The sequence below is a fragment of the Zalophus californianus genome, chromosome 2, assembly GCF_009762305.2.
Source record: "Zalophus californianus isolate mZalCal1 chromosome 2, mZalCal1.pri.v2, whole genome shotgun sequence".
Classification (NCBI taxonomy): Eukaryota; Metazoa; Chordata; class Mammalia; order Carnivora; family Otariidae; genus Zalophus; species Zalophus californianus.
The window spans coordinates 146110614-146137188 of record NC_045596.1 but is presented as its reverse complement, the minus strand read 5'-3'; the positions used below and the strand labels follow the sequence as shown (position 1 = coordinate 146137188).

The 26575-nt window shown below is 36.9% G+C and overlaps 2 protein-coding genes across 2 annotated transcripts in view; one reads left to right on the top strand and one right to left on the bottom strand.

The window, feature by feature from the left end:
• The window catches only part of GALNTL6 (polypeptide N-acetylgalactosaminyltransferase like 6), a 1216700-nt gene that overhangs the window by 1059461 nt on the left and 130664 nt on the right, over positions 1 to 26575 (bottom strand). The gene's annotated exons all lie outside the window — the stretch shown is intronic.
• Positions 7753 to 8067, top strand: LOC113925706 (protein S100-A10-like). Its single transcript, XM_035726391.1, has one exon. It carries the CDS (start codon positions 7774 to 7776, stop codon positions 8065 to 8067), a length of 294 nt encoding a protein of 97 aa, XP_035582284.1. The 5' UTR covers positions 7753 to 7773.

Sequence of the window (26575 nt, the reverse complement as noted above, 5' to 3'; positions counted from 1 at the left end):
CCAAAATACTGATGCACAAGATAAAATGTCATCAAAATAAAAGAATCAGTGTGTTCTATCTTATAACCTTGTTATAGTCTGTTGTAGAGCAGCCCTTTGGTTTTCTCTGTTGTTACTCCTATCTTACCAATATATGACCTGGCTGTATTGCTACACAGGATGAACTCTAGACACCTGCTCACATGTTTTAATTAGAGAAAATAATACTGAAAACACCCTGTATTTCAAAGCATCTATTCTTACTCTGGTGTTACCAGGATTTTGACACTAAAAGTCAGAGTTATAAATGGAACCTGGAACCTGTCCTCCAGCACTTTCCACATCACTCCCCGAACACCTTAGTCCATCTACTGCTGGCATCTTGCAAGCTGAGGAAAAGAGACATGAAGCTTCTATTCCTTGCAGGAAAAAACATGAGAGAAATGTCTCTAGAGTATTTGGAGACCAGATGTTACTGCTGGGATTAGGAGGGTTCACCAGGATTTGGGAGCACTGGGATACAATGAACATTCTTAGGGAATAAATGTTAGATGGAGAGAACAAGGGGTAAGTAAGTCAAATTTCAAGGTCACAGTTTTGCATGGCTGCCACTGGGCAGACTGAAAGAGTAACTGGATACTGAGAATAGGCAAAAACAAAAACAAAAACAAAAACCCATATATTTACATAAACTGGTAGCATAGTCTTCTCTAAGAGCTCCTAAATGAGAAATTTTGTTATTGAAACTCTAAAATCAGGGTCTTCTTACTCATACCCCCTTCCTGGTTTCACTCAAAAAGAAATCTGTCATTAGACTTAACTCTTCTGCAAATGCACATTCACTCTCCTAATTTATTTTAGAATTACTTTCTCAATGTCCTCTAATAGTTACATAAAGTTTTAGGCATTTCAATGAAAAATCACAGACCATAATGCTGTAGTCTCAGTTTCATCCACCTTGTTTCACCAATAGGTATTCAAGAAACTGAAATTATATCATGTCTTGATATGAAATGTTCTAGTCTGTTTGTCCCAAAGGGTCTCCTCTGTCAGTTGTATACAGAAATAAACTGAAAAGACTGCCAAAGTACAGACTATTCTGAAGACTTAACAATGAAGACGTAGCAACTTTTAATCTAGTCATAGTCCAAGGATGTGAATTTTAAAAAGCTTTCTGGTAATTATAAAATTTGAAAAAACCTAATTTAAAGAGACTAAAATGACATAATTGTAAATAATCTTTGTAGTGTTTCAAAATTATATGGCTGAAAGAATATAACTGAATGTTTCAGATATAATTGATTACCTAATCTTGAGTAACTGTTGGGAAAAACTGTAAGTCTCTAAAATCATGAATTTTATGTCAAGGAACATGATGAAGAGACAAAATAGTAAATTTGATATTCATAGGTCATATGGCTAGTATGGACCAACCCCAGGCCAATAATTTTGACTAGAGACAGAGTATCTTTAAAAAATCAAGGTAATTTTTGCATTTCATTTCCAATTATAAAAATTTGTGAACTATTATAAGTCAGTAAACAAGCTAATATACAGTGCAAATTATATCATTTTGTAGAATCTTGTGTAAAATAAAATAGTCTCAATTAACCCCTGATAAACTTAGTATCTAGTACAATGCCTAACATATTGTATACACTCCATTAATATTTGTTGAATGAGTTAATAACAATGAATTTTATTTTAACTATTTCCTACTGATACAACTAATTTCAATCTTTACCTCTTAAAGTAGTAGAAACAACAGAAATGAAATAATAAACATGTGTTTATATTTTTCATATTAAAGCTAGTAATTAAAGTGTGTTGTTAATACATGTTTATTTTGGGGATCAGAAACTAAAAGTTGTGGCAGTATAGGTCCTTTCTATAAAGTTACAATTATACTTACTGAAAAACAGGAATACTGTATTTTTATTTTTCTAAAAGCTAAAATTACTATACTAAAATAGGGGATCTTTTGGGGCACCTGGGTGGCTCAGATGGTTAAGCCTCTGCCTTTGGCTCAGGTCATGATACTGGGGTCCTGGGATCGACTGCCGCATTGGGCTCCCTGCTCAGCTGGGAGCCTGCTCTTCCTTCTCCGTCTACTGTTCCTCCTGTTTGTGCTCTCTTGCTCTCTCTGTCAAATAAATAAATAAAATCGTAAATAATATAAAATAAAATAAAATAGGGGATCTTTTAAAATCAAACAGATGAATATCTTTAACAATAAAATAGGATTAATCTTATAATGGGTGGAAGATCTAAGGAGTATTTTCCACTGTACATATCACACAATTTTCCACCTTTATCACACATAAACATATCCTTAATGATTTAATACAACATAAACATCACATGGAGAATCTTGCTAAAATGCTAGTTCTAATTCTATGAAGGAGGCTTTGAGTTTCCACATTTCTAGAAAACTGACAGATGATACCGATGCCACTGGTCTGCCGACCACATCTTGAGTAACAAGGATTTAATAATACACCTGGAAAAGGTATTGAATATGGACACTGGAAATTTGGATACAAAGTACAGATCTCTTATAATCTAACTGTGCGACCTGATGCAGTTTATTCACCTACTCTGGACATCTGTGTATTTACCTATAAAATGGGGGGTTGGGGAATGTCACCATGTTTTCTTAAAGTCCTCGAAACTTAGATGTGTATAGCATTCTACTCCATTCTCTAAACATCCTATTATTTACTTTTGTTTTATTTCTCTTTACTCATTTTTAATTTTTTTTCGTATTATGTGATGTTAATCACCATACATTACATCATTAGTTTTTGATGTAGTGTTCATACATAAAAGAAATGCCTAAGAAACTGTGCCTAGAACTCTGGAAGGACTTTCTCTCTATAAAGTGCTGTGCCCATTCCTTGAAGAGCTGTGCAGAGATCCCCGCTGTCTAGACAAGACACCTCAGCCACCTGCAGCTTCCAACCTGGCTTCAAATGGCTTTAGTCTCAGAGAGGTGCTCAGCAGGCCTACAGGCTTTCAGCTTCCCCGTGCAGCTGTTCACAGTTGGTAATGAACAGAGTCAATAATCCCTCTCTCTCTTGTGTGTGTTTTTTTCGTTTTTATGTTTTTGTTTTTGTTTTTTTATAACACCCAGTTTCCACCAACACAATTCACCGGGTAACTACATAAAACAGACATGTGCCATGTTGCATATTGCAATTCCAAAATTGTTGTGGTAAATCTTGACAAAACAGTAGTCACTAGAACACATAGAAAATAAATGCCATAAAGGATACTATATTAGTGTTTATCTATACAATTTATATATTTAGGAAAGCAGATGTAGTTTTCACACAAACAGCCATAGTTTTCCTGATTATTATTTAAAGTCACCCAAACAAAATCATCTTTAACTGTGTTGAAGTATCCTCCATGAACACAACTGTGTTGTGTTTTTCTGCAACAAATCTATTGCATGAAAAACAAGGCTTTATAATATATTATGAACAGACAATTTATACAAATAATTCTCATGAATTGCAACAAGATATTCCGTAACAAAAGCATTTGATTAAAAAGAAGGTTCTGTCAGTTATGATTTCTCATTTAATAACAATAAAGCTGATAATGTTTAGAATAACAATATAATTAGATTTTTCTAAAATGATGTTTTTTGGAAATAAATTTCATTAACAACATAAAATGTGAATTGGATATCTTGATTTTTATTCACTGTATATTTTTTCAGCTTCATCCCTAATGGGTATCCTTACTCTTAATACTGAACAGATGGTAGCTACAATATGTTGTACACAGTGGGAAAGGTAACTAGGAATGAATAAAGCATAATTCTCCTCATTGTCCCCCTCCTTTCCAATATTTTAAAATGTCCAGTTGAGATTCAAATTTGAGGAACCTCAAACAAAATATCAGTATATCTGGGGCAATTTTTTTTTCACATAAGACAATGATGGATATAATCTTTTATTCTAACACTAATCTATACAATTGGAATTTCAGTCATCAACAGTTGAAAATTTTTAAGTATTTAAAAATCAGCACTACAATACCAGTAAACAGGAAAGTGATTATCATATGGTGTATCTACAACTTTCTCTATAAATCCAAAGTGTCAGTAAATCCTGAGAAAGACTGTCAACAAGAACATTATGGAATACATTCCTGCATGAATGCAATCAAGGATGTTCAATAAAACTCTGCTGGGCTAGACCTACATTAAGAATGAAAGTTGGCAGGATGTCCAGCCACTGGCAAATGGCAAGGTGTAGTTTAATAACCACCTGCAGGCAGGATGGAGGAAATTCTTTGTGAATGCAATCTACTAGCAATTCAGGCAAAATGGCATTGCTGAGGGATTGTGGAAAGATATAAGGGCTGGCAGGCCACTTGATGTGAACTTCTCAAGAGACTTTTCCACTAAAGACACATGCAAAAACATCACCAAAAGATATTGATAAGCACTGAGGAAAAAACTTCCCTAAACCAAATCAAAGGCTGGCATCAGGCACAGTTTTGCATCTAATTGCATATTTATTACACTTCTCTCTTTTTTGGTGCAAGAAGGATCTAATCCATATATACTATATGTCAAAGATATGCATAAAATTATATATAAATGAAAAGAATGAAAACCAGGGAAGTTTGTGCTACAGACTTTTTTTTTAATTTTATTATGTTATGTTAGTCACCATACATCACATCATTAGTTTTTGATGTAGTGTTCCATGATTCATTGTTTGTGTATAACACCCAGTGCCCCAGTCAATAACTGCCCTCTTTAATACCCATCACCAGGCTAACCCATCCCCCCACCCCACCCCTTCTAGAACCCTCAGTTTGTTTCTCAGAGTCCATAGTCTCTCATGGGTCTTCTACAGACTTTTCTAAAGAAGACAGGCTAATATTTCAAATCAGTTAACATTTTAATTTTTCATATTTCATAAAGTGCTTTTATGTACTTACTTCATTGGGAGCACATATCAGTCCATATCTATGTAAGGTATACATTAGTTATAGATAAGAGATATGAGGCTAAAATCACATGACCACAAAACTCAGATCATCTGCTTCCATCATATTATACACACTGCCTCTGAATACCATGATTCTAGAGGAAAGATATTGGCTTGCAGTTTAGTACAAGAAACAGGCAGAAGATGACCAAATGCTAAACTGAGACAGAACTATTTTGTGAAAGAAAGAGCACCTCACCCACGCAGTTGGATTTAGGGGCCTCGGATGTGTGAGTGGGAGGGAGGGGGGGAACAGGGAGAATCAGCAAAAACAGCAATATATTGCCCCCTTCAAGGAAGCAAATGGAGAAGACTCAACTGAAAGTAAAAGATAAGGCACCTAGGTGGCTCAGTTGTTAAGCATCTGCCTTCAGCTCAGGTCGTGATCCTGGAATCCCTGGATCGAGTCCTGTATCGGGCTCCCTGCTTGGCAGGAAGCCTGCTTCTCCCTCTCCCACTCCCCCTGCTTGTGTTCCCTTTCTCACTGTCTCTCTCTCTCTCTGTCAAATAAATAAACAAAATCTTAAAAAAAAAAAAGGAAAGTAAAAGATATAAGTTAAGACTAAATCTGAAACTACAGTAAACAACCACAGACAACCTCTTGGGAAAAAGAAAATTATCTATAAAAGATTTCTCCCTGTATCTTTTTTAATAGAACTATAGTTGACATACAATGTTATATTAGTCTCAAGTGTACAACATAGTGATTTGACAATTCTATACGTTATTCAATGCTTACTATGGTAAGTGTGGTCACCATCTGTCACTATATTGGTGTAACTATTATGGAAAACAGTAAAGAGATTGCTCAAAAATTTAAAAATAGATATACCATATGATCTAGTAATTCCACTACTGGGTATTTACCCAAAGAAAATGAAAGCACTAATTCAAAAAGATAATATTTTCCTGTTATAATAAAGCATTCTTACTCTGTATTTTTGGCCATTGTTGTTGGTGATTTCATTCAATGAGTGATACTAGAAAATATAGAGAAAGGCCTGTGCATAGAAAGCACAGAATGTGAGTAAGGTAATATGAGTAACCAGTGACAGAGTAAAGGAACCTGTTTGAAATATTGCTGATATATATGCCGGTCCTTCCGTGTGCACCCCTTGTATGTGATAGCATCATTTTCCTTTTTTTTTTTTTTACTGAAGTATAGTTGACACACAATGTTACATTAGTTTCAGGTGTACAGCAGAGTGATTCCACAAGTCTATACTTCACCCTGAGCTCGCTGCCAGTGTAGCTACCATCTGTCATCTTACAGCGCTATTACAATACCAGTGTCTAGTTTTCCTAGTGCCATCACTTTGTTATCCAGATAGAGTAAAGAGACATGCTTTCATGGAAGAGATGTAGAATATGATTGGGTTTTTAAAGACTAATAGAATTCAAATAGCTGCAAAGGAGTAAGAATGGCAAAGCCATACCAATGAGATAAAAGACTTCAGTATATTCACAGAGGTTAAAACGTGTAAGTTGTGTTTCTGGAAAAGTAAGTAGACTGAGTTGAATACAAAAAAAAAAAAAAAATGGGTGTGGGGAATTAGTGGGGACAAAGATGGCCAGACAAGTTGGGCCCAATGAGAGAAGGTTTTAAAGACCTGCAAGGAAAACAAGATGTCACAGAGAAATGACAGGTCTGGATACTATAGATTATTTAATGCAGCTAATATATGGAGAAACATAAGTAATTATCTCTGGAGTTGAAACCAGTGAATATAGTCAATAAGAGTTACTATACTCCTTAAGAAAAAATTGATATCAAATACACAGAGGAAATCATTTTTTTTAAGATTTATTTATGTATTTGCGAGAGAGGGTGAGAGTGCATGTGTGCACACGCACGTAGGAGCAGGTGGAGGTGTCGAGGGAGGAGGAGTGGGAAAGAGAGAATCTCAAGCAGACTCCCTGCTGAGCGTGGAGCCCCATGTAGTGCTCAATCTCATGACCCTGAGATTGTGACCTGGGCCCAAATCGAGAGTCGATGCTTAACTGACTGAGCCCCGCAAGCACCTCCAAATACATAGAGGAAATCTTAATGCATAGAGTATTGTTTACCATTTCAAGTATAAAATAAAATGGCAAATAGGTATCCCATGATAGTAAAGTTTTTGTAATAAAAATAGGAGACTATGAATTGTAAAGTACATTAATGATGTATTTTCTCAAAGATAGGATTTTTCATATTATTTCTCTTTTATAAAAATGTGAAAGAGATCATTAAAGGGATATGGAAAAGCTGTCACACATAAGTACATGAATATGCATTCACTTATTCTCTTTATGATTTTATTTAGTTATTTTTGCAAGAGAGAGAGCATAAGCTGGGGGAGGGGCAGATGGAGAAGGAGAGGCAGACTCCCCGCTGAGCAGGGAGCCCAATATTGGACTTGATCCCAGGATCTTGAGATCATGACCTGAGCTGAACGCAGATGCTTAACTGACTGAGCCGCCCAGGTGCCCCAGCATTCACTTATTCTTACTAGTCTTCTCATTTTAAAATTTTCCAGCTGTTTCCTCATTTTATTTCTCAGACTGAAAACCAGCAATCACTGTTAAGACCATTCTTTCTGGCTTGTGGCCTGCAGGCTCTGGAGCCAGAATGCAGTGATTTCACTGATTTCAAGTGACTCCACTGTTAAATGACCAAGAGCACATTTTTAAAACTCCCTGACCTCAGTGTTTTCATCTGTTAAGAGGAAGTAATAATAATACTGGTGGGCAAATCGTCCCCGCGGCGCCTCAGGTCAAGGTTTCAACAGATCTCACCAAAATGCCGTCTCAAATGGAGCACACCGTGGAAACCATGATGTTCACGTTTCACAAGTTTGCTGGGAATAAAGGCTACTTAACAAAGGAAGATCTGAGAGTACTCATGGAAAAGGAGCTCCCTGGATTTTTGGGAAATCAAAAAGACCCTTTGGCCATGGACAAAATAATGAAGGACCTGGATCAGTGCCAAGACGGCAAAGTGGGCTTCCAGAGCATCTTCTCGCTAATTGCTGGGCTCACCATCGCATGCAATGACTATTTTGTAATACACATGAAGCAGAGGGGAAAGAAGTAGGCAACATGGAGCAACACTCCCACCCACCCAATGAGAGTTTTCCTGAAGGGTCTCTTTAGGAATCTGTCCCACAGCTTCCCCCTGTATAAAGGATTCCATGAGCAGATGGGGACCCTCAGAAAATGTACAAATAAAATCCAACCCCCATTTGAGAAGCAGAGAAAGAAAAGTCAGATAAGCTTTTGATTTTTATATTGCTTGCACCCTCTTGCCCTCAATAAACAAATTCCTTTTTTAGTTCCTCACTTGAAAAAAAAATAATACTGGTGTGTGTATATATAGATATATACACACATTTAAAGGAGATAGAAGTTTATTGACTACACCACAAGGGAACAGCGGGTAGGACAGCAGAAGAGAGACTGTCTGCCTACCCTGGTATCTGTATTTAGAGTTGTGAGGATTCAATGAGTTCATAATATAAATTACTTAGAACACCACCTGGTGTAGACTAAATATTTATTAAAGATTTATTATTTTTCAGACATTGATTGTGTTTTCATTCTCTAAGAACAATTATGAAACATAATTTGAGAGAAAATTTAGTCAAAAATAACAATTTTATTATACCTAAGAGTAGATGCCCTTATTCTTGCAGTTATTCCACTAACATTTATTGAGTTGCTACTCAGTCAGACATTGTTCTAGATATTGGGAATGTTATCGTGTCCTAAAAGGAGTCAATGAGTGGTAATTACTCTGAAATTAAGAGAAACATGAAATGAATCTTTAGAGGATGAGGGAAGGTGTCTTCATTTACAGAAGTACCAAAGAAATATGAAGAAAGACCTACATATAACAGTGGCAGTCAGGCTGAAACCTGAGTGACGTGAGAGACACAACTATGGAACGATCAGCTAGGGAGAAGGAGTGGCATTCCAAGCAAAGTGGATCACAAAATTTAAAATCCCTTAAAGAGGAATATGATTTTCACCTTCTCTTAGCAAGAAGACCATTCTGCTGGAGCAGAATGATCTAAAGGTTAAGAGGAAGTGGTAAGAAAGAGAAGAGAAAGGTGATGGGGTAGTTATGCACAGCCTAATGGAATAGGGAAAACTTTGGTACAGTATGTGTAAAGCATGAGAGAAGAGAGGAATCATGTATGCTACCAAAATATTTACTCTAATTATGACATATGCAAAACATACCAATAATTGTAAAATAATACTGGAAAACATAAGAAAAGATATGGTATATTCTCCATAAAATCCAAACAGTTCCAACCTAACTCCACAAATGTTATCCTTAAAACGTAGTAAGCTGGTTCCTTTATTTAAATGTGAAGTAAATAGCCAACAACAGCAAAGACAATCTCAAATAATAGAACAACTTTAAAGGAAACAGCTTATCAGATAGAATACCTTGTTTTGAACTTACAATTCTTTTGAAAAGCATGGCGTTTGCTTAATGGAACAGAAAGAAAATACTAGATCCTCTTCCTGTTTCAGTGGAAAAGTCTGCATTATTCCATGAATTGTGCTGAAAGAGATGGCTACCCCTTATGATCAAAGAAAATTTACATGGCTCCCTAACATTCAACAGAATAAACAGTGACACATAGGTGAAAGCAAAACTAAACCTACAGAAGGAAATATGGGGGGATATTTTAACAATCTCAATGGAGGGAATTCTTAAGAGAGAAAAAAGACGTCATAAACAAATTGAAAGCAAAAGACACAAAAAGGAGAAACTGTAAAGCCTATAGACAACAAAGGGTTAGTGTCCAGAAAATAACAATAGCTTGCAAAATGAATAAATAAATAAATAAATAAATAAATAAATAAATAAATAACTTGCAAATCAGAAAGAAAAAATCACACATCTCAACTAAAATAAATCTAAAAAATACAAACCATGAGATTCTCAAGAGTAAGAAATCAAAAGGTCAAGAAATACATTACAGGATGTTGGTCTCATGAATCATCAGGTAAAAATGAAACGGTAATAATAATGAGATGCTATTTCATATTCATAAGATGATAAAACTTTTATAAGTCTGATAATAACAAGCATTGGTGAAGATGTGGGAGATGGGAACTCATTTATATTCATGAAGCTTAGGTAAAGTGTTATGAATTTCTAGACAAGTGGAAGATATGCATGTCCTACAATCTAGATATTCTATAACAAGGAATTTAAACTCCAAAAATTCTAACACATGTACACAGGAGACATGTACAAAGACTTCTTAGAAAGATAGTATAAAAATTTTACCTTTTCTGTGGCTAATGATTTTAGTAGCAAATGACTAAATGAATGTGCAGGACACACATGATAGCATTCTGAGTCAGAATCTACATAAAACAAGATGGAAATTTTTATATACACATATATACATATATATATAAGCTTATTTTATATATACATGTATACATTATATGTTTATCTTTTTAGATTTTTTATTTTTTTTATTTATTTGAGAAAGAGAGAATGAGAGATAGAGAGCACGAGAGGGAAGAGGGTCAGAGGGAGAAGCAGACTCCCTGCTGAGCAGGGAGCCCGATGTGGGACTTGATCCCGGGACTCCAGGATCATGACCTGAGTCGAAGGCAGTCGCTTAACCAACTGAGCCACCCAGGCGCCCTATATGTTTATTTTTATAAAATAAAAAAATAAGTCATCTGCAAAGGAATCAGAATGAGGCTGGCCTCAGGCTTCTCATGAAGCAATGAGAGTGATGATTTTAATGTTCTGAGAGTAAATTACCCTCAACCTAGAATCCTATATCTGACAAAAATAATCAAATGTTATGGTGGATATTCAAGGACTCAAAAAATTTACCTCCTCACATCAAGTTTTGGACATCACCTAATGACCCACAACCAAACAGAAACTTAAAAACATGGAATTAAAAAAAAAAAACAAATAAAATAAAAATTAAAAAAAAAAACATTCCACAATGTTAGGTGAGAAAATCACATTACAAAATGACAAATATGTCATCATACTATTTATTATTTTAAAAGAGAATATTTAATATTTGTGGTTTTTGAAATAAATATTCAATAAAATACGTAAAAATTAGCTATGATATGCAACTTTTTTCTAAGTAAAAGTTAACTCTGGGAGCAAGCACTGAAAGAAGGATGAGGGTGTTGAGATGAGGATAATGCTTTATTTCTTTCAATAAGGGAATGATGTGAAGTAAATAAAGCATAATGTGAACATCTGTTTAATCTTAGTTATGGCCCATGTGAGTCAGTGATGTTATCTTTGTAAAATTTCAGATGCTTCATAATTAAAACTTTTTAAAGTGAATGTTAAAACATCTTTGGCTGCATAAACATTGGAAGCGTATTACATGAGAGCTATGTCAAAGTATTTTATACTGCTGTTCATCTAACTATTATGGTCACATCTTGATAGGAAATACTTCCTTTTAAGTAAAAGCAGCCCAGAATTTTCCCCCTTTAGTTACCTGTATCAATGCAAAGAAAAGCAAGATGTCTTTTCCACATTAATTTTTAAAAAATATGTCTTCTGGGTAGACAATTGTAGCTCCAAACAGGTGGTTACCAAAGGGATTTTTCCCAACCCTAATCACAGAAGACAATCCTAAAACAAAGATATGTAACTTAAATTGGCAAAAAGAAAATATATTAAAATTAAAAAAAAAAACAGCATTCCTTGTCTAAGGCTGGCTCTATAATTTATCCTATATACAAGGCAGAAAACTAAAAGGAAGTCAGACACCTCATTTTCCCTGAATTCTGAATGTAACTATCAACACACTTTGATTTCCTGATATCATTCCCTACAGGTTTGCCAATCTCTTTGTTTTCCTTCATTTCCACTGTCCTGGTCCTAATTCAGGCCATTACCTCTGACAGGATCACTGAACTCTCTTCCTAAGTGATCTTACTGACTTGAGTTTTTACAAACCAATCACTTCTCATACTTTGGTCAGAGTTTTTCTCCCCTCCTTGCAGCACAGCATCTCTGGCTCTGCATTACCTGATCCCTAGCTTCCTCCTAAGCCATGTCTCACCATTCACTTGGACCTTCCTGACACGTTCTTGTCTGCCCATCAGTATTTTTGCTCCAGTTATTTTTCTCTGCCAGGAATGCCCTTCCTGCCTTCGTTTGTTTGCTAATTTTTTTTTCCTGAACATCATCCATAGAACTTTCATTTCTTCTAGGAAAACCTTCTAAATGCTTAGGCTGAGCAAAGTGCCTACAGAACTTTCCAAATTCTAAGATACAATACATACAGGTGGTCCCTGTGACTCCTACCTCCTGGTATTCACGCCTCTGTGTAACCCTCTCCAAGTGTGGTGCAACTTGTGAGCTGCCTCTAATCAATGGAATACAGCAAAGGTGATGGAAGGTCACTCCCATAATCATGTTTTATGTACAAGATTCTGTCTTGCTGGCAGATTTACTTTATCTCCATTATTACCTTTCAAGAAGTATGCCATGGGGTAAATGGCCATGTTGGAGTAACCCACTTGAGAAGGAATTCCATGCGTCCTCTAGAAGCTCAGGGCTGTCAGAAGTAAAAAACTGAAACCCTCAGTCCTATGACCAAAAGAAACAAATTCTGCCACAGCCTGAGGACTCTTGGAAGTTGATCTTTCCCTAATGGAGCCTCTGATGATACTGCAAACTTAGCCAACACCTGGAATATAGCCTGGTGAGACCCTGAAGCAGAAAACCCAGATAAGCAGTTTCCAGATTTCCAACTAGAGAAACAGTAACAGCTTGTACATACAGATGTAGTAGTATACATCACTTGAGCTACTATATGTGTGGCAATTTGTTACTGCTAAAGATAAACTGAGGCATATTAAAATTTTACGATTTTATTTGAGCAAAAATCAATTCAAATTGGCAAGTGCAAAACTGGAAGTGGTTAGGACTGCTCCACAGACTGAAGCCAGGGGAGACATTTATACATAAAGACAAAATGTGGAAATGTGAGGAAATTATTTGATTGGCTAAAGCTTAAAATCTAGCTGGCTATTAGTAACTGGTTGTCCTTGGGTTTCAACTTTGTAACCTTGAGGCATTTACAGGGTTGGGTTTTGGTTTGCTTACAAAGGCTACCACAGCGTTAGACCCACCTCAGTCTAATGGCCTCCTTTTTCATTAATTTCACATTACATAGCCACAGATAACATACTATGTTATGAAGAAGTTATAATTTCATCGGTCTCTCTGATTAACTAACCCCAAAGACTACTTGAGATGAACTCCAAGCACAGTTCCTGACATGTAGCTGCCTTGTAATTATTGCTCATTGACTTCAAAAGTAGATTTCATGTGAGAGTTGAAATCCAAATCATTACAACAAAATTTCAGTCTTTGAATATCCTTTAATTTATTCAAGAAGACTGAAGAGAGTAATATTTTTTTCACTCTTCCAGATCACTGTGTGACCTACTCAATTTAAATGAAATCTCCTCTGGAAAGCCTCTCTTCTATTCTTTCATAACATTCTACTCATGTTTCTTTCTGCAATGTGTATATGAATCTTGGAATATGTTTCCTATCTCTCCCAATATACTTTGATGTTTTCAACTAGATATTTAGTCTTTCTAGCCCCAGTTCTTAATGTAGTAGAGATGTCCCTAACTTGTATTCAACTTACAACTTTCCAACTTTACAATGTTGCAAAAGCAATACACATTCAGTAGAAACCATACTTCAAATTTTGAATTTTGATCTTTTTCCTGGGATAGCAATATCCCCTATGATACTCCCTCAGGATGTGGAACAATGGCAGGGAGCCCCGGCTCCTTGTCAGCCACAGGATCATGAGGATAAACAACTGATACGCTTGTAATCATTCTGTACTCATACAATCATTCAGTTTTTCACTTTCAGTACAGTATTTAATAAATTACATGATATACTCAGACTTTAATATTAAAGGGGCTTTGTTAGGTGGTTTTGCCCAACTGTAGGCTAATGTAAGTGTTTGAGCATATTTATGGCAGGCTAGACTAAGCTAAGTTGTTATGTAGGTTACAAGTATTAAACTCGTGTTATGGTGAGCGCTGTGAATTGTGCAAGACTACTGAATCACAGATTTGTACCTCTGAAACAAATAATTCAATATATGGTAAGAAAAAAAGAAGAAGAAGATAGCAGGAGGGGAAGAATGAAGGGGAGTAAGGCGGAGGGGGAGATGAACCATGAGAGATGATGGACTCTGAAAAACAAACTGAGGGTTCTAGAGGGGAGGGGGTGGGGGGATGGGTTAACCTGGTGATGGGTATTAAAGAGGGCACACACTGAACGGAGCACTGGGTGTTATGCACAAACAACGAATCATGGAACACTGCATCAAAAACTAATGATGTAATGTATGGTGATTAACATAACAATAAAAAATTTTTAAAAAAGTATTAAACTCACTTTTGACTCATGATATTTTCCAACTTACAGTGGGTTTGTCACCACATAACCCTGTAGTAAATTGAGGAAGATCTAAATTTACTACATATTTTGAGCTTAATAATGCTAAAAAAATAAAATAATTGATTGGAAGCTGATTAGATTTCTGGCTCTCTATCCCAAAAATTATATTAGTTTCTGGCTTTTCAGGGACACAAAACCACCCTGACTCTCAGGCATGTCAATAGACTCAAAAAAAGGATATTCCCTGGAAGTTCACTAAAAATTGTACTCCAAAATGTCTGAATTCTCTTTCTACATAATTTCATTTAATGATAATATATAATTATTCCCAGTCTTCATATTTCTGCCCCTGACAAAACCCTTTTTAGGGTTCATGCTGCTAGCCCCTTTTTCCACTTCTACTGGAATACTTGTATTATGTTCATTTGAATTGGCATAAAAAAAATTTAAGATGAGGGCGCCTGGGTGGCTCAGTCATTAAGTGTCTACCTTCGGCTCAGGTCATGATCCCAGGGTCCTGGGATCGAGCCCCACATCAGGATATCTGCTTGGCGGGAAGCCTGCTTCTCCCTCTCCCACTCCTCCTGCTTGTGTTCCTTCGAGAGAAGGAACTGTCTTTCTCTCTGTCAAATAAATAAATAAATAGAATCTTTAAAAAAAATTAAGATGAATGAAATATCAAATAATCACATTTTATGTGAGGTAAGGCAATAACTTTTTTCTCTTCTTGGAAAATATATTCTTGGAAATCATAAAAGATGAAATAGCTTATTTTCTATAATAATACACATATTGGTTAATTTAATTATTAATATTAGTTAATTGATTTAATGATATGGTAATGAATTGTTATTAAGATAGTCAGCAAAAATACTTTGTATTTCAAAAACGGAAAAATTCTTCATGCATCTCTATGTCGTGGTCATAATCCCAGGACCATCCCTTTTATTTGATAATTTTTCACAGTACACAGATTTGGGAAAGAGAGAAGATCAGAATCTCTTGATGGCCTTACTGTAAACTGAAGTAAACACAGAGTTATCCTGACCTTATTTGATTCTTAACTTTAAGTTGATTAAGGCACAATGAAATATATAACAGTATCCCAGTCAATTTGCTATAAACTTGAAATCATTGTCTTGACATCTTTACATTGAAAATTAAATTGATTGGAAATGTTATGAAATTGATGGTAGTGCTATAAAGGTCAAATTTAATTTTGTCCAAAATTAGTATAATTAAAAGTACCAACAAGTATAATGATGTAAAAAATCTTCATTCTTGAAGAATGACTGTGTACAAAAATTAAAAATCCATTTTTCAGAGATTTCATATAAAACATAATATTACCATTCATTTTCAAATGTGGTAAGACAATTCTCATTAGCAGTGAAGTTCTTTTTTGTTTTGAAGGTATAACAATGAAATTAAAACAAGGCAGTATTATGTAATGTCATTCAAATATAATTAAAACAAATGTCATTATAACTTTATTATAGTGCTCATTAAAAAAATTAAACTGCAAAACACTGGACCAACCAAAATCAGAACTTGAGTGGAAGCCATTTTCTCCCACCCCTGCCCCACACATGGGAACACTTTATTTGAACAATAATGAACAATCATAGAAGAAAAACGATGACTGTAATTTTTGAGAGAGCATTCTGTCTCAGAAATGTTCTTTTTTTCAAGATAAGCCACTGAAAATTATAAGAACTTCTCTAACTGCCTTCCATTGACAAGCTGGCTGTTGAAAGCCATGGTGAGCTTGGGCATCATGTTTGAAGGTGGCAGAGCATCTCTCAGACTGAGTTCCTAAATAACAGAATGGAGAGAGCACCATCTCCCTCAGCTGCACATCCTAGATCACGAGGTAAGTAAGTAACAAAATTCATAGTGCATCAGGCTGCTGAGATTTTGGAGTATATATTGTAGCAATGGGCATGACTGCATTTCTACTGGCTTCCAATCATAACATTTATTAGTTTGCACAGACTACATGACAAAACTTCTATTACTCATCTGAGAATGAAGGCTTTCTCTACTCCAGTGAAGTTGACCAGTGCCCTACTCTCATGTCCATCCCTTCCCACGTCCTACGCCACAGGAGGACATTCTTTCAAAATAGATCCCTACAATGGGGCCAGTGGCACAATCAAAATAGATCCCTACTTTAATTTGGAAACACATATCTAGAGACTTCTGTTATTGTGCTTGGAGTGGGTTAAATTACAGACCCCCAAAAGGTATGACTACATCTTAATCTCCAGGACCTGTGATTATTACTTGACATGGCAAAAAAGTGAAAATTAGCTTATATTTCAAAAGATGTGTTTAAAGATCTTCGAAGGAGGAGTTTATCTTGGATCATCCAGATGGTCTCTAAATGCAATCACAAATATCCTTTTTTTTAAAGATTTATTTATTTTTTGTGAGAGTGAGTGAAAGGGAGAGACAGAGAGAGATAGCGAGACTGAGCACGAGTGTGGGGAGGGGCAGAGGGAGAAGCAGACTCCCCACTGAGCAGGGAGCCCAGTGCAGGACTCAATCCCAGGACCCTGGGATCATGACCTGAGCCGAAGGCAGACGGCAGACACTTAACCGGCTGAGCCACTCAGGAGCCCATAAATATCCTTTTTTTAAAGATTTATTTATTTATTTGAAAGAGAGAGAGAATGAGTGGGAGTAGGGCAGGAGGAGAGAATCTTCAAGTAGACTCCCCGCTGAGCGCGGGGCCCAACTCAGGGCTCCATCTCAGGACCCATGAGATCATGGCCTGAGCCAAAACCAAGACTCAGAAGCTTAACTGACTGAGCCACCCAGGTGGTTCTAATAAATATTCTTATAATAGATAGGCAGAGGGAGTTTGGAACACACACACACAGAGAAGACTCAATGTGTCCTCCGAGGCAGAGACTGGAGGGATGTGGCCACATGTCAAGCAAGAAGCTGCAAGAAGCAAGGAGTGGCTTCATCACTAGAGACTTCAGAGGGAGTGCACACAGCTAACACCTTAATTTCAGACTGCTAGTCTCTAAAATTGTTAGGGAATAAATTTCAGTGGCTTTAAGCCACCCAATTTGTGCTAAGTTGTTAGAGAAGACACAGTAAACTAGCACAGTGTTCTCATTTATGAAGGCTGAATCTCTAGGGATGGTGTCTCTAGCTATTTGTGCCACTGCACATTGAGATTTGGACTTTTCATGACCCAAGTCATACTTCAAGCCAGCAAGATGCCTTCAACATAACAGACACTGTTATCATACTCTGGTGGTACAAAAATGAATACCACTCAACTATGCTTTTGCAGAACTCAGAGTCCAAAGAGGAGGCAGCAGACACATATATGATAGTACAACGTCATATGTGACTAAAAATTCTCCACATGACCCGTAGGGTATTTATTTAAACACTCTAAATATTTGATCATTCCACTTGAGACACCTCCGCCTTCAATGCTCTTTCCTGAATGTGACAAATACCCCACCTCAGAGATTTTGCATCTGCCATGTAGCTGTCCCACCGTACTGGTCTCCTAAAATTTTTGCACAATGTCACTTTTTCAGCTCATCTTTCATGGAAAAAGCTATGTAAAACTGCATTTGTCCTTCCTTGGCCCTTTGGAAATGTTTACCCCCTTTCCCTGCTTTGTTACTATTATTTTTTCATAACACTCATCATCAACTAACTATACATATACATAATATTCTAATTTTATAATGTATAAAAATAACATATGGTGTATACACACATATAATATATATATATATATATATATATATATATATACACACACACTTGTATATATAATAACTCATTTATGTATTCATTTCCTGTATTCTCCAAGGCAAGGGCAAGGATCATTTTGCCAATTTTGTCCACTGTTACATCCCTAGCACTTACAATCATTTCTCTTACAAAGATATTCACCAAGTAAGAGTTATTTTCAACTAACACTTTGGTTGTGTTTATTTTAAAAAAAAATCCTAGTTAAATGAACTCCTCCAAGTTCTGAATAAATTCACATCACCTTACAGTAATATCCTGTCTGAGATAGGGTAAACTAGATAAGCACTGTTTAAAATGAATGTGAATGAGCTAGTTCTTAAATTATCATTATTTGTGAAATTCCAATATATACAAAAATAGCTTAAAGAAAACAATGGAAGACACAATATTGCCCTGGTACCTTAACGCCAAAAAGTTGCAAATGGATACGGAGACGACTTCAAGTCAGCCTTTTAAAAGGGCTCTCTGTTCAGCAGGAAGCCTGCTTCTCCCTCTCCCACTCCCCCTGCTTGTTTCTGCTCTTGCTAACTCTCTCTCTCAAATAAATAAATAAAATCTTAAAAAAAAATAAAAATAAAGATAAACAAATAAATAAATAAGTAAATGAATAAATAAGTAAATGAATGAATGAATGTCAGGGTCAACAGAAATGCAGCTCAGTGGTTATGATATTGAAGTGAAATTCAGCCTTTTCTTATGGTCTGCAACACTGTATCAAGAGTATTTTGCTGACATGGTGCCATCCTACATTCTTCAGAACTGCAAATCTCCTCTCAACAGTAGCCAAGAAAAAGAATTACTATGAAGCACTGTCCAGGAATGGAAAACAAAACAAAACAAAACAAAACCTGTTTCAAAGACTGTTTCCATTACCAACATTCCAAACTTGGTGTTTCTTCATATCTATGTTAATTTACTTAATTCTCTCTACTTTCTTACCTATCTCCTCTCTCTATAAATATTGTTTATATACCTATAAATTCTTTATGCTCCTCATGCTACTGGATCTTAAACACTTTTAAACAATTTGTATTAAATTAGTATTAAATTTAAATTAGTAATTCAATAATGAAATAAGTAATTTGAAGTTCTGGATCAGGTAAATAAAAATGATTTTGTACCTTAAGAAGATAAAGAATATTTAAAAAGTTAAATAAAGTTTTCATAAGTCTTCTCTAATACATTTAACTTGTTAAATGTGAGGCATAATATATAATTTAATAGCATTTAAAAGAGGTCTATATTAAATAGTAAGATACAATATCATCAGCAACTAATAACAATAAATTTCAAATAAGAAAAATGAATAGCGAAGTCATACAACCAATGTACAAAGAACTGAGCTCTGTTTAATCTATTCCCATGGTCCTGGTCTGAACTCCAGCAGGAGGGGTAGTTAGTCCCTTACTAGCATGCCCCTGCCGCCCCCACACCTCCCCCATAATATTCTGGGGTGATCCAAGAAAGAGAATTCAGAGGCAAAATCAAATTAATAATTTAAACATATAACTCAACTAATGTATCAGTCCAAAAGGAGCAATGCACAAAAAATGGATTTAAGAACAAATGTGTCACTACTTTATAAATGCCTTAGCCAACATATTTAACAATAAACGCTTTTATTAGCTTTAGTTTGTGCAAGCTGCATTTTTAAAAGGTAAAATACACTGCTCTAAAGATTTAGTACCTATGATTTGCTTTCTGGAGTTTATTATATGGATGAATGCTTTTTACAAACAAATATAAAAGAACTGTTAAAAATTGGGCACCTGGGTGGCTCAGTTGGTTAAGCTACTGCCTTCGGCTCAGGTCATGATCCTGGAGTCCCGGGATCGAGTCGCACATCGGGCTTCCTGCTCAGCAGGGAGTCTGCTTCTCCTCTGACCCTCTTCCCTCTCGAGCTCTCTATCTCTCATTCTCTCTCTCTCAAATAAATAAATAAAATCTTAAAAAAAAAGGAACTGTTAAAAATTAATTGCAATAGGAGGTGTCAATGGTAAAGTATTACAGAACAATAAACTTTTGAAAAAGGTGGCTGTAATTGAATTTAAAGTACATATTATACTATGTATATACTACTACTGTACTAATAACAATTAGGCATAGTAGCATTAAGCGAAGGGCAGTTTATTAACTCTTTTTATTTAAGAATAGGGTTTCTGAGCAAGATGGTGGAGGAGTAGGAGACCTGGATTTCGTCTGGTCTCAGGAATTCAGCTGGATAGGGATCAAACCATTCTGAACACCTACGAACTCAAGAGGAGATCGAAGAGAAGAATAGCAACAATGCTGAACAGAAAAGCGACCACTTTCTGGAAGGTAGGACGTGCGAAGAAGTGAATCCGAGGCGATATTCGGGAGGATAGACGGTGGAGGAGGGGGCCTCCTTTGGCCGCTTCTGGCAAGTGATAGAGCCGCGGAGCACAAAATCGGAACTTTCAGAACTCGGCTCTGCTGAGGGATGTAGCTCCAGTGGCTAAGCTGGGGGTGGAACCCTCGTGGGACAGTGCGGTCTCAGGACCCTCGGGGTCACAGAAAGACCGGGGGTGCCTAAGTGCAGCAGAGCTCCCAGGTATTGGAGCAGGGAAGCCAGCTGCAGAGACGGAGTTGAGGCACAGGCTCTCAGCTCGGGGTTGCCATAAACTGTGATTGGTGACAGTCGGGCCACTGCTCCTCCAACAAGGACACAACAAGCGGCAGAGCCGGGGAGACTCCCCTTCCTCTCCCAGGAGGAGCGGCGCAGGAGTGCACCGCAGGATCTGCTGGGTTTGGAGACTCCACACGGAGTTGGTTGCCAGAGATAGAAACACACGGTCCACAGGCCGGGTGAGCACGGAGTGCGGGCCGAAAACCGGGGAGACGGGAGTGATTGACTGCTTTTCTCTGGGGGCGCACTGAGGAGCGGGGTCCCGAATTCTCAGCTCCTCTGGGGCAGAGATTGGGAGGCCGCCATTTTCACTCTCGTCCTCCAAACCTGTATCGAAAGCTTGAAGGGAACAAAAGCTCCCGAGAGCAAACCCGAGCAGATTGCTTAGCCCAGTACCAACAAGGGTGGGGCAATTCCGCCTCTGGCAAAGGCATTTGGGAACCATGGCAACAGGCCCCTCCCTCAGAAGATCAGCACGAACAGCCAGCCAAGACCAAGTTTAACAATCAATGAGAACTGGAGAACTCCAGCGCTAGGGGAATACTGCACACAGAATCCATGGCTTTTTTACCATGATTCATTAGTCTTTCAAAGTTAATTTTTTTAACTTTTTTTTTGAATTTTTCTTTTTAACCTTTTTCAACCATATTATCAATCCTTTTTTTAAAATTATTTTTCATTTTTAGAGTCATATTCTATCCCTTCATAGTAGTTACCCTTATTTTATTAACATATATGCCAACAAACATATTTATTGACATATATATATAAGTTGTTTTCTCTTTAAAATTTTGAGATACAGTTTCTTCTAACAGATCAAAATATACCCTAAATCTCTAGTGTATGGCTTTGTTCTAGTCTCCTCCTTGATCACATTCTCTCCCTTTTTCTTTCTTTTTTCATTCTTTTTTAAATCCTCTTCATTCTTTTTCAAGCAACTTATAAATTCCTTTTTTAAAATTTTTTATAATTTTCATCTTTATAGTCATATTCCATCCCTTCATTATATCAACTCTTACTTTGTACATATATAAGTTTACCTTTCTTTAAAATTTTAGGAGGCACTTTCTTCTAACAGAACAAAATACACCCAAAATCTAGTGTGTGGCACTGATTTATGCACTAGCCTGATCATATTTGATCTTATTCTGTTTTTTTTGTTTTGTCCTGTTTTTGTTTGTTTTTTATCTTTTTTTTTCTCTTCTTTTCTCTTTCTTTCCCCTTTCTTTTTCCCCTGGTTCAGGGTCTTTTTTGATTTGTTTAGAGTATATTTTCTGGGGACGTTGTTAACCTGTTAGCATTTGTTCTCTCATTCATCTATTCCCCTCTGGACAAAATGACAAGAGGAAAAATATCACTTCAACAAAAAGAACAAGAGGGTAGTACTGTCTGCCAGGGTACCTACTCAATACAGACATTAGTGTGATGTCGGACCTAGAGTTCAGATCATGATTTTAAAGATTCTAGCTGGGCTTGAAAAAAAGCATGGAAGTTATTAGAGAAACCCTTCCTGGAGAAATAAAAGAACTAAAATCTAGCCAAGTCAAAATCAAAAAGGCTATTAATGAGATGCAATCAAAAATGGGGGGCACTAACTGCTAGGATAAATGAGGCAGAAGACAGAATCAGTGATATAGAAGACCAAATGATTGAAAATAAAGAAGCTGAGAAAAAGAGAGATAAACAACTACTGGATCACGAGGGCAGAATTCGAGAGATAAGTGATATGATAAGACAAAACAACATTAGAATAATTGGGATCCCAGAAGAAGAAGAAAGAGAGAGAGGGGGTAGAAGGTATATTGGAGCAAATTATAGCAGACCTTCCCTAATGTGGGGGAGGAAACAGGCATCAAAATCCAGGAAGCGCAGAGAACCCCTCTCAAAACCAATAAAAATAGGTCAACACCCCAACATCTAATAGTAAAACTTACGAGTCTCATAGACAAAGAGAAAATCTTGAAAACAGCTCAGGAGAAGAGATATGTAACCTATAATCATAGAAACATTAGATTGGCAACAGACCTATCCACAGAGACCTGGCAGGCCAGAAAGGACTGGCAAGATATCTTCAGAGCACTAAATGAGAAAAATAGGCAGCCAAGAATACTATATCCAGCTAGGCTGTCACTGAAAATAGAAAGAGAGGTAAAAAGCTTCCAGGACAAACAAAAACTAAAGAAATTTGCAAACACAAAACCAGCCCTACTAGAAATATTGAAAGGGGTCCTTTAAGCAAAGAGAGAGCCTAAAGGCAGCATAGACCAGAAAGGAACACAGACAATATACAGTAACAGTCACCATACAGGCAATACAATGGCACTAAATTCATATCTTTCAGTAGTTACCCTGACTGTAAATGGGCTCAATGCCCCAATCAAAAGACACAGGTTATCAGATTGGATTAAAAAACAAGACCCATCAATATGCTGTCTGCAAGAGACTCATTTTAGACCCACAGACACCCCCACATTGAAAGTGGAGGGGGTGGGAAAACCATTTACAATGCTAATGTACACCAAAAGAAAGCTGGGGGTGGCAATCCTTATATCAGACAAATTAGATTTTAAAACAAAGACTGTAATAAGAGATGAGGAAGGACACTATATCCTATTTAAAGGATCTATCCATCAAGAAGATCTAACAATTGTAAATATCTATGCCCCTAACATAGGAGCAGCCAATTATATAAGGCAATTAATAACAAAAGTAAAGAAACACATTGACAACAATACAATAATAGTGGGGGACTTTAACACCCCCCTGACTGAAATGGACAGATCATCTAAGCAAAAGATCAACAAGGAAATAAAGACTTTAAATGGCACACTGGACCAAATGGACTTCACAGACATATTCAGAACATTCCATCCCAAAGCAACAGAATACACATCCTTCTCTAGTGCCCATGGAACATGCTCCAGAATTGATCACATCCTAGGTCACAAATCAGGTCTCAACTGGTACCAAAAGATTGGGATTATTCCCTGCATATTTTCAGACCCCAATGCTTTAAAACTAGAATGCAATCATAAGAGGAAAGTCGGAAAGAACTCAAATACACGGAGGCTAAAGAGTATCCTTAAAGAATGAATGGGTCAACCAGGAAATTAAAGAAGAATTTAAAAAATTCATGGAAACCAATGAAAATGAAAACACAACTGTTCAAAAACCTTGGGATGCAGAAAGGCAGTCCTGAGAGGAAAGTATATAGCAATACAAGCCTTTCTCAAGAAACAAGAAAGGTCTCAAATACACAACCTAACCCTACACCTAAAGGAGCTAGAGAAAAAACAGCAAATAAAACCTAAACCCAGCAGGAGAAGAGAAATAATAAAGATCAGAGCAGAAAATCAGTGAAATAGAAACCAAAAGAACAGTAGAACAGATCAATGAAACCAGGAGCTGGTTCTTTGAAAGAATTAAGTAGATTGATAAACCCCTGGCCAGACTTAACAAAAAGAAAGGAGAAAGGACCCAAATCAACAAAATCATGAATGAAAGAGGAGAGATCACAACCAACACCAAAGAAATACAAAAAATTATAAGAACGCATTATGAGAAACTCTACACCAGCAAATTAGATAACCTGGAAGAAATGGATGCATTCCTAGAGATGTATCAACTACCAAAGTCCTAGCCACAGCAATTAGACAACAAAAAGAAATCAAAGGCATCCAAATCGGCAAAAAGGGAAGTCAAACTCTCACTCTTTGCAGATGATATGATACTTTATGTGGAAAACCCAAGAGACTCCACCCCAAAACTGCTAGAACTCATACAGGAATTTAGTAAAGTGGCAGGATATAAAATCAATGCACAGAAATCAGTGGCATTCCCTATACACCAACAACAAGACAGAAGAGAGAGAAATTAAGGAGTCGATCCCATTTACAATTGCACCCGAAACCATAAGATACCTAGGAATAAATCTAACCAAAGAGGCAAAGGATCTGTACTCAGAAAGCTATAAAATACTTATGAAAGAAATTGAGGAAGACACAAAGAAATGGAAAAACGTTCCATGCTCATGGGTTAGAAGAATAAACATTGTGAAGATGTCAATGCTACCTAGAGCAATCTACACATTCAATGCAATCCCTAACAAAATACCATCCACTTTTTTCAAAGAAATGGAACAAATAATCCTAAAATTTGTATGGAACCAGAAGAAACCACGAATAGCCAGAGGAATGTTGAAAAAGAAAAGCAAAGCTGGCAGCATCACAATTCTGGACTTCCAGCTCTATTACAAAGCTGTCATCATCAAGACAGTAGGGTACTGGCACAAAAACAGACACACAGATCAATGGAACAGAATCGAGAGCCCAGAAATGGACCCTCAACTCTATGGTCAAATAATCTTCAACAAAGCAGGAAAGAATGTCCAATGGAAAAAAGTCGCTTCTACAAATGGTGTTGGGAAAATTGGACAGCCACGTGCAGAAGAATGAAAGTGGACCATTTCCTTACACCACACACAAAAAATAGACTCCAAATGGTTGAAAGACCTAAATGTGAGACAGAAGTCCATCAACATCCTAAAGGAGAACACAGACAGCAACCTCTTCGACCTCAGCCGCAGCAACTTCTTCCTAGAAACATCGCCAAAAGCAAGGGAAGCAAGGGCAAAAATGAACTATTGGGATTTCATCAAGATAAAAAGCTTTTGCAGAGCAAAAGAAGCAGTCAACAAAACCAAAGGACAACCGACAGAATGGGAGAAAGTATTTGCAAATGACATATCAGATAAAGAGCTTGCATCCAAAATCTATAAAGAACTTATCAAACTCAACACCCAAAGAACAAATAATCCAATCAAGAAATGGGCAGAAGACATGAACAGACATTTTTCCAAAGAAGACATCCAAATGGCCAACAGACACATGAAAAAGTACTCAATATCGCTTGGCATCAGGGAAATCCCAATCAAAACCTCAATGAGATACCACCTCACACCAGTCAGAATGGCTAAAATTAACATTTCAGGAAATGACCGATGTTGGCAGGGATGCGGAGAAAGGGCAACCCTCCTACACTGTTGTTGGGAATGCAAGCTGGCGCAGCCACTCTGGAAAACAGTATGGAGGTTCCTCAAAAAGTTGAAAATAGAGCTACCATACGATCCAGCAATTGCACTACTGGCTATTTACCACAAAGATAGAAATGTAGGGATCCGAAGGGGTACGTGCACCCCAATGTTTATAGCAGCAATGTCCACAATAGCCAAACTGTGGAAAGAGCCAAGATGTCCATTGACAGATGAATGGATAAAGAAGAGGTGGTATATATACACAATGGAATATTATGCAGCCATCAAAAGGAATGAGATCTTGCCATTTGCAATGACGTGGATAGAACTGGAGGGTGTTATTCTGAGTGAAATAAGTCAACCAGAGTAAGACATGTATCATATGACCTCATTGATATGAGGAATTCTTAATCTCAGGAAACAAACTGAGGGTTGCTGGAGTGGTGGGGGGGGGGGTGGGTGGGATGGGGTGGCTGGGTGATAGACATTGGGGAGGGTATGTGCTATGGTGAGCGCTGTGAATTGTGCAAGACTGTTGAATCACAGATCTGCACCTCTGAAACAAATAATGCAATATATGTTAAGAAAAAAATAAAAGAAGATAGCAGGAAGCGAAGAATGAAGGGTAGTGAATCGGAGGGGGAGACGAACCATGAGAGATGATGGACTCTGAAAAA

What these genes read in the sequence shown, in the direction of transcription:
- LOC113925706 (XM_035726391.1), top strand. Translation starts at nt 7,774, where the DNA reads ATGCCGTCTCAAATGGAGCACACCGTGGAAACCATGATGTTCACGTTT.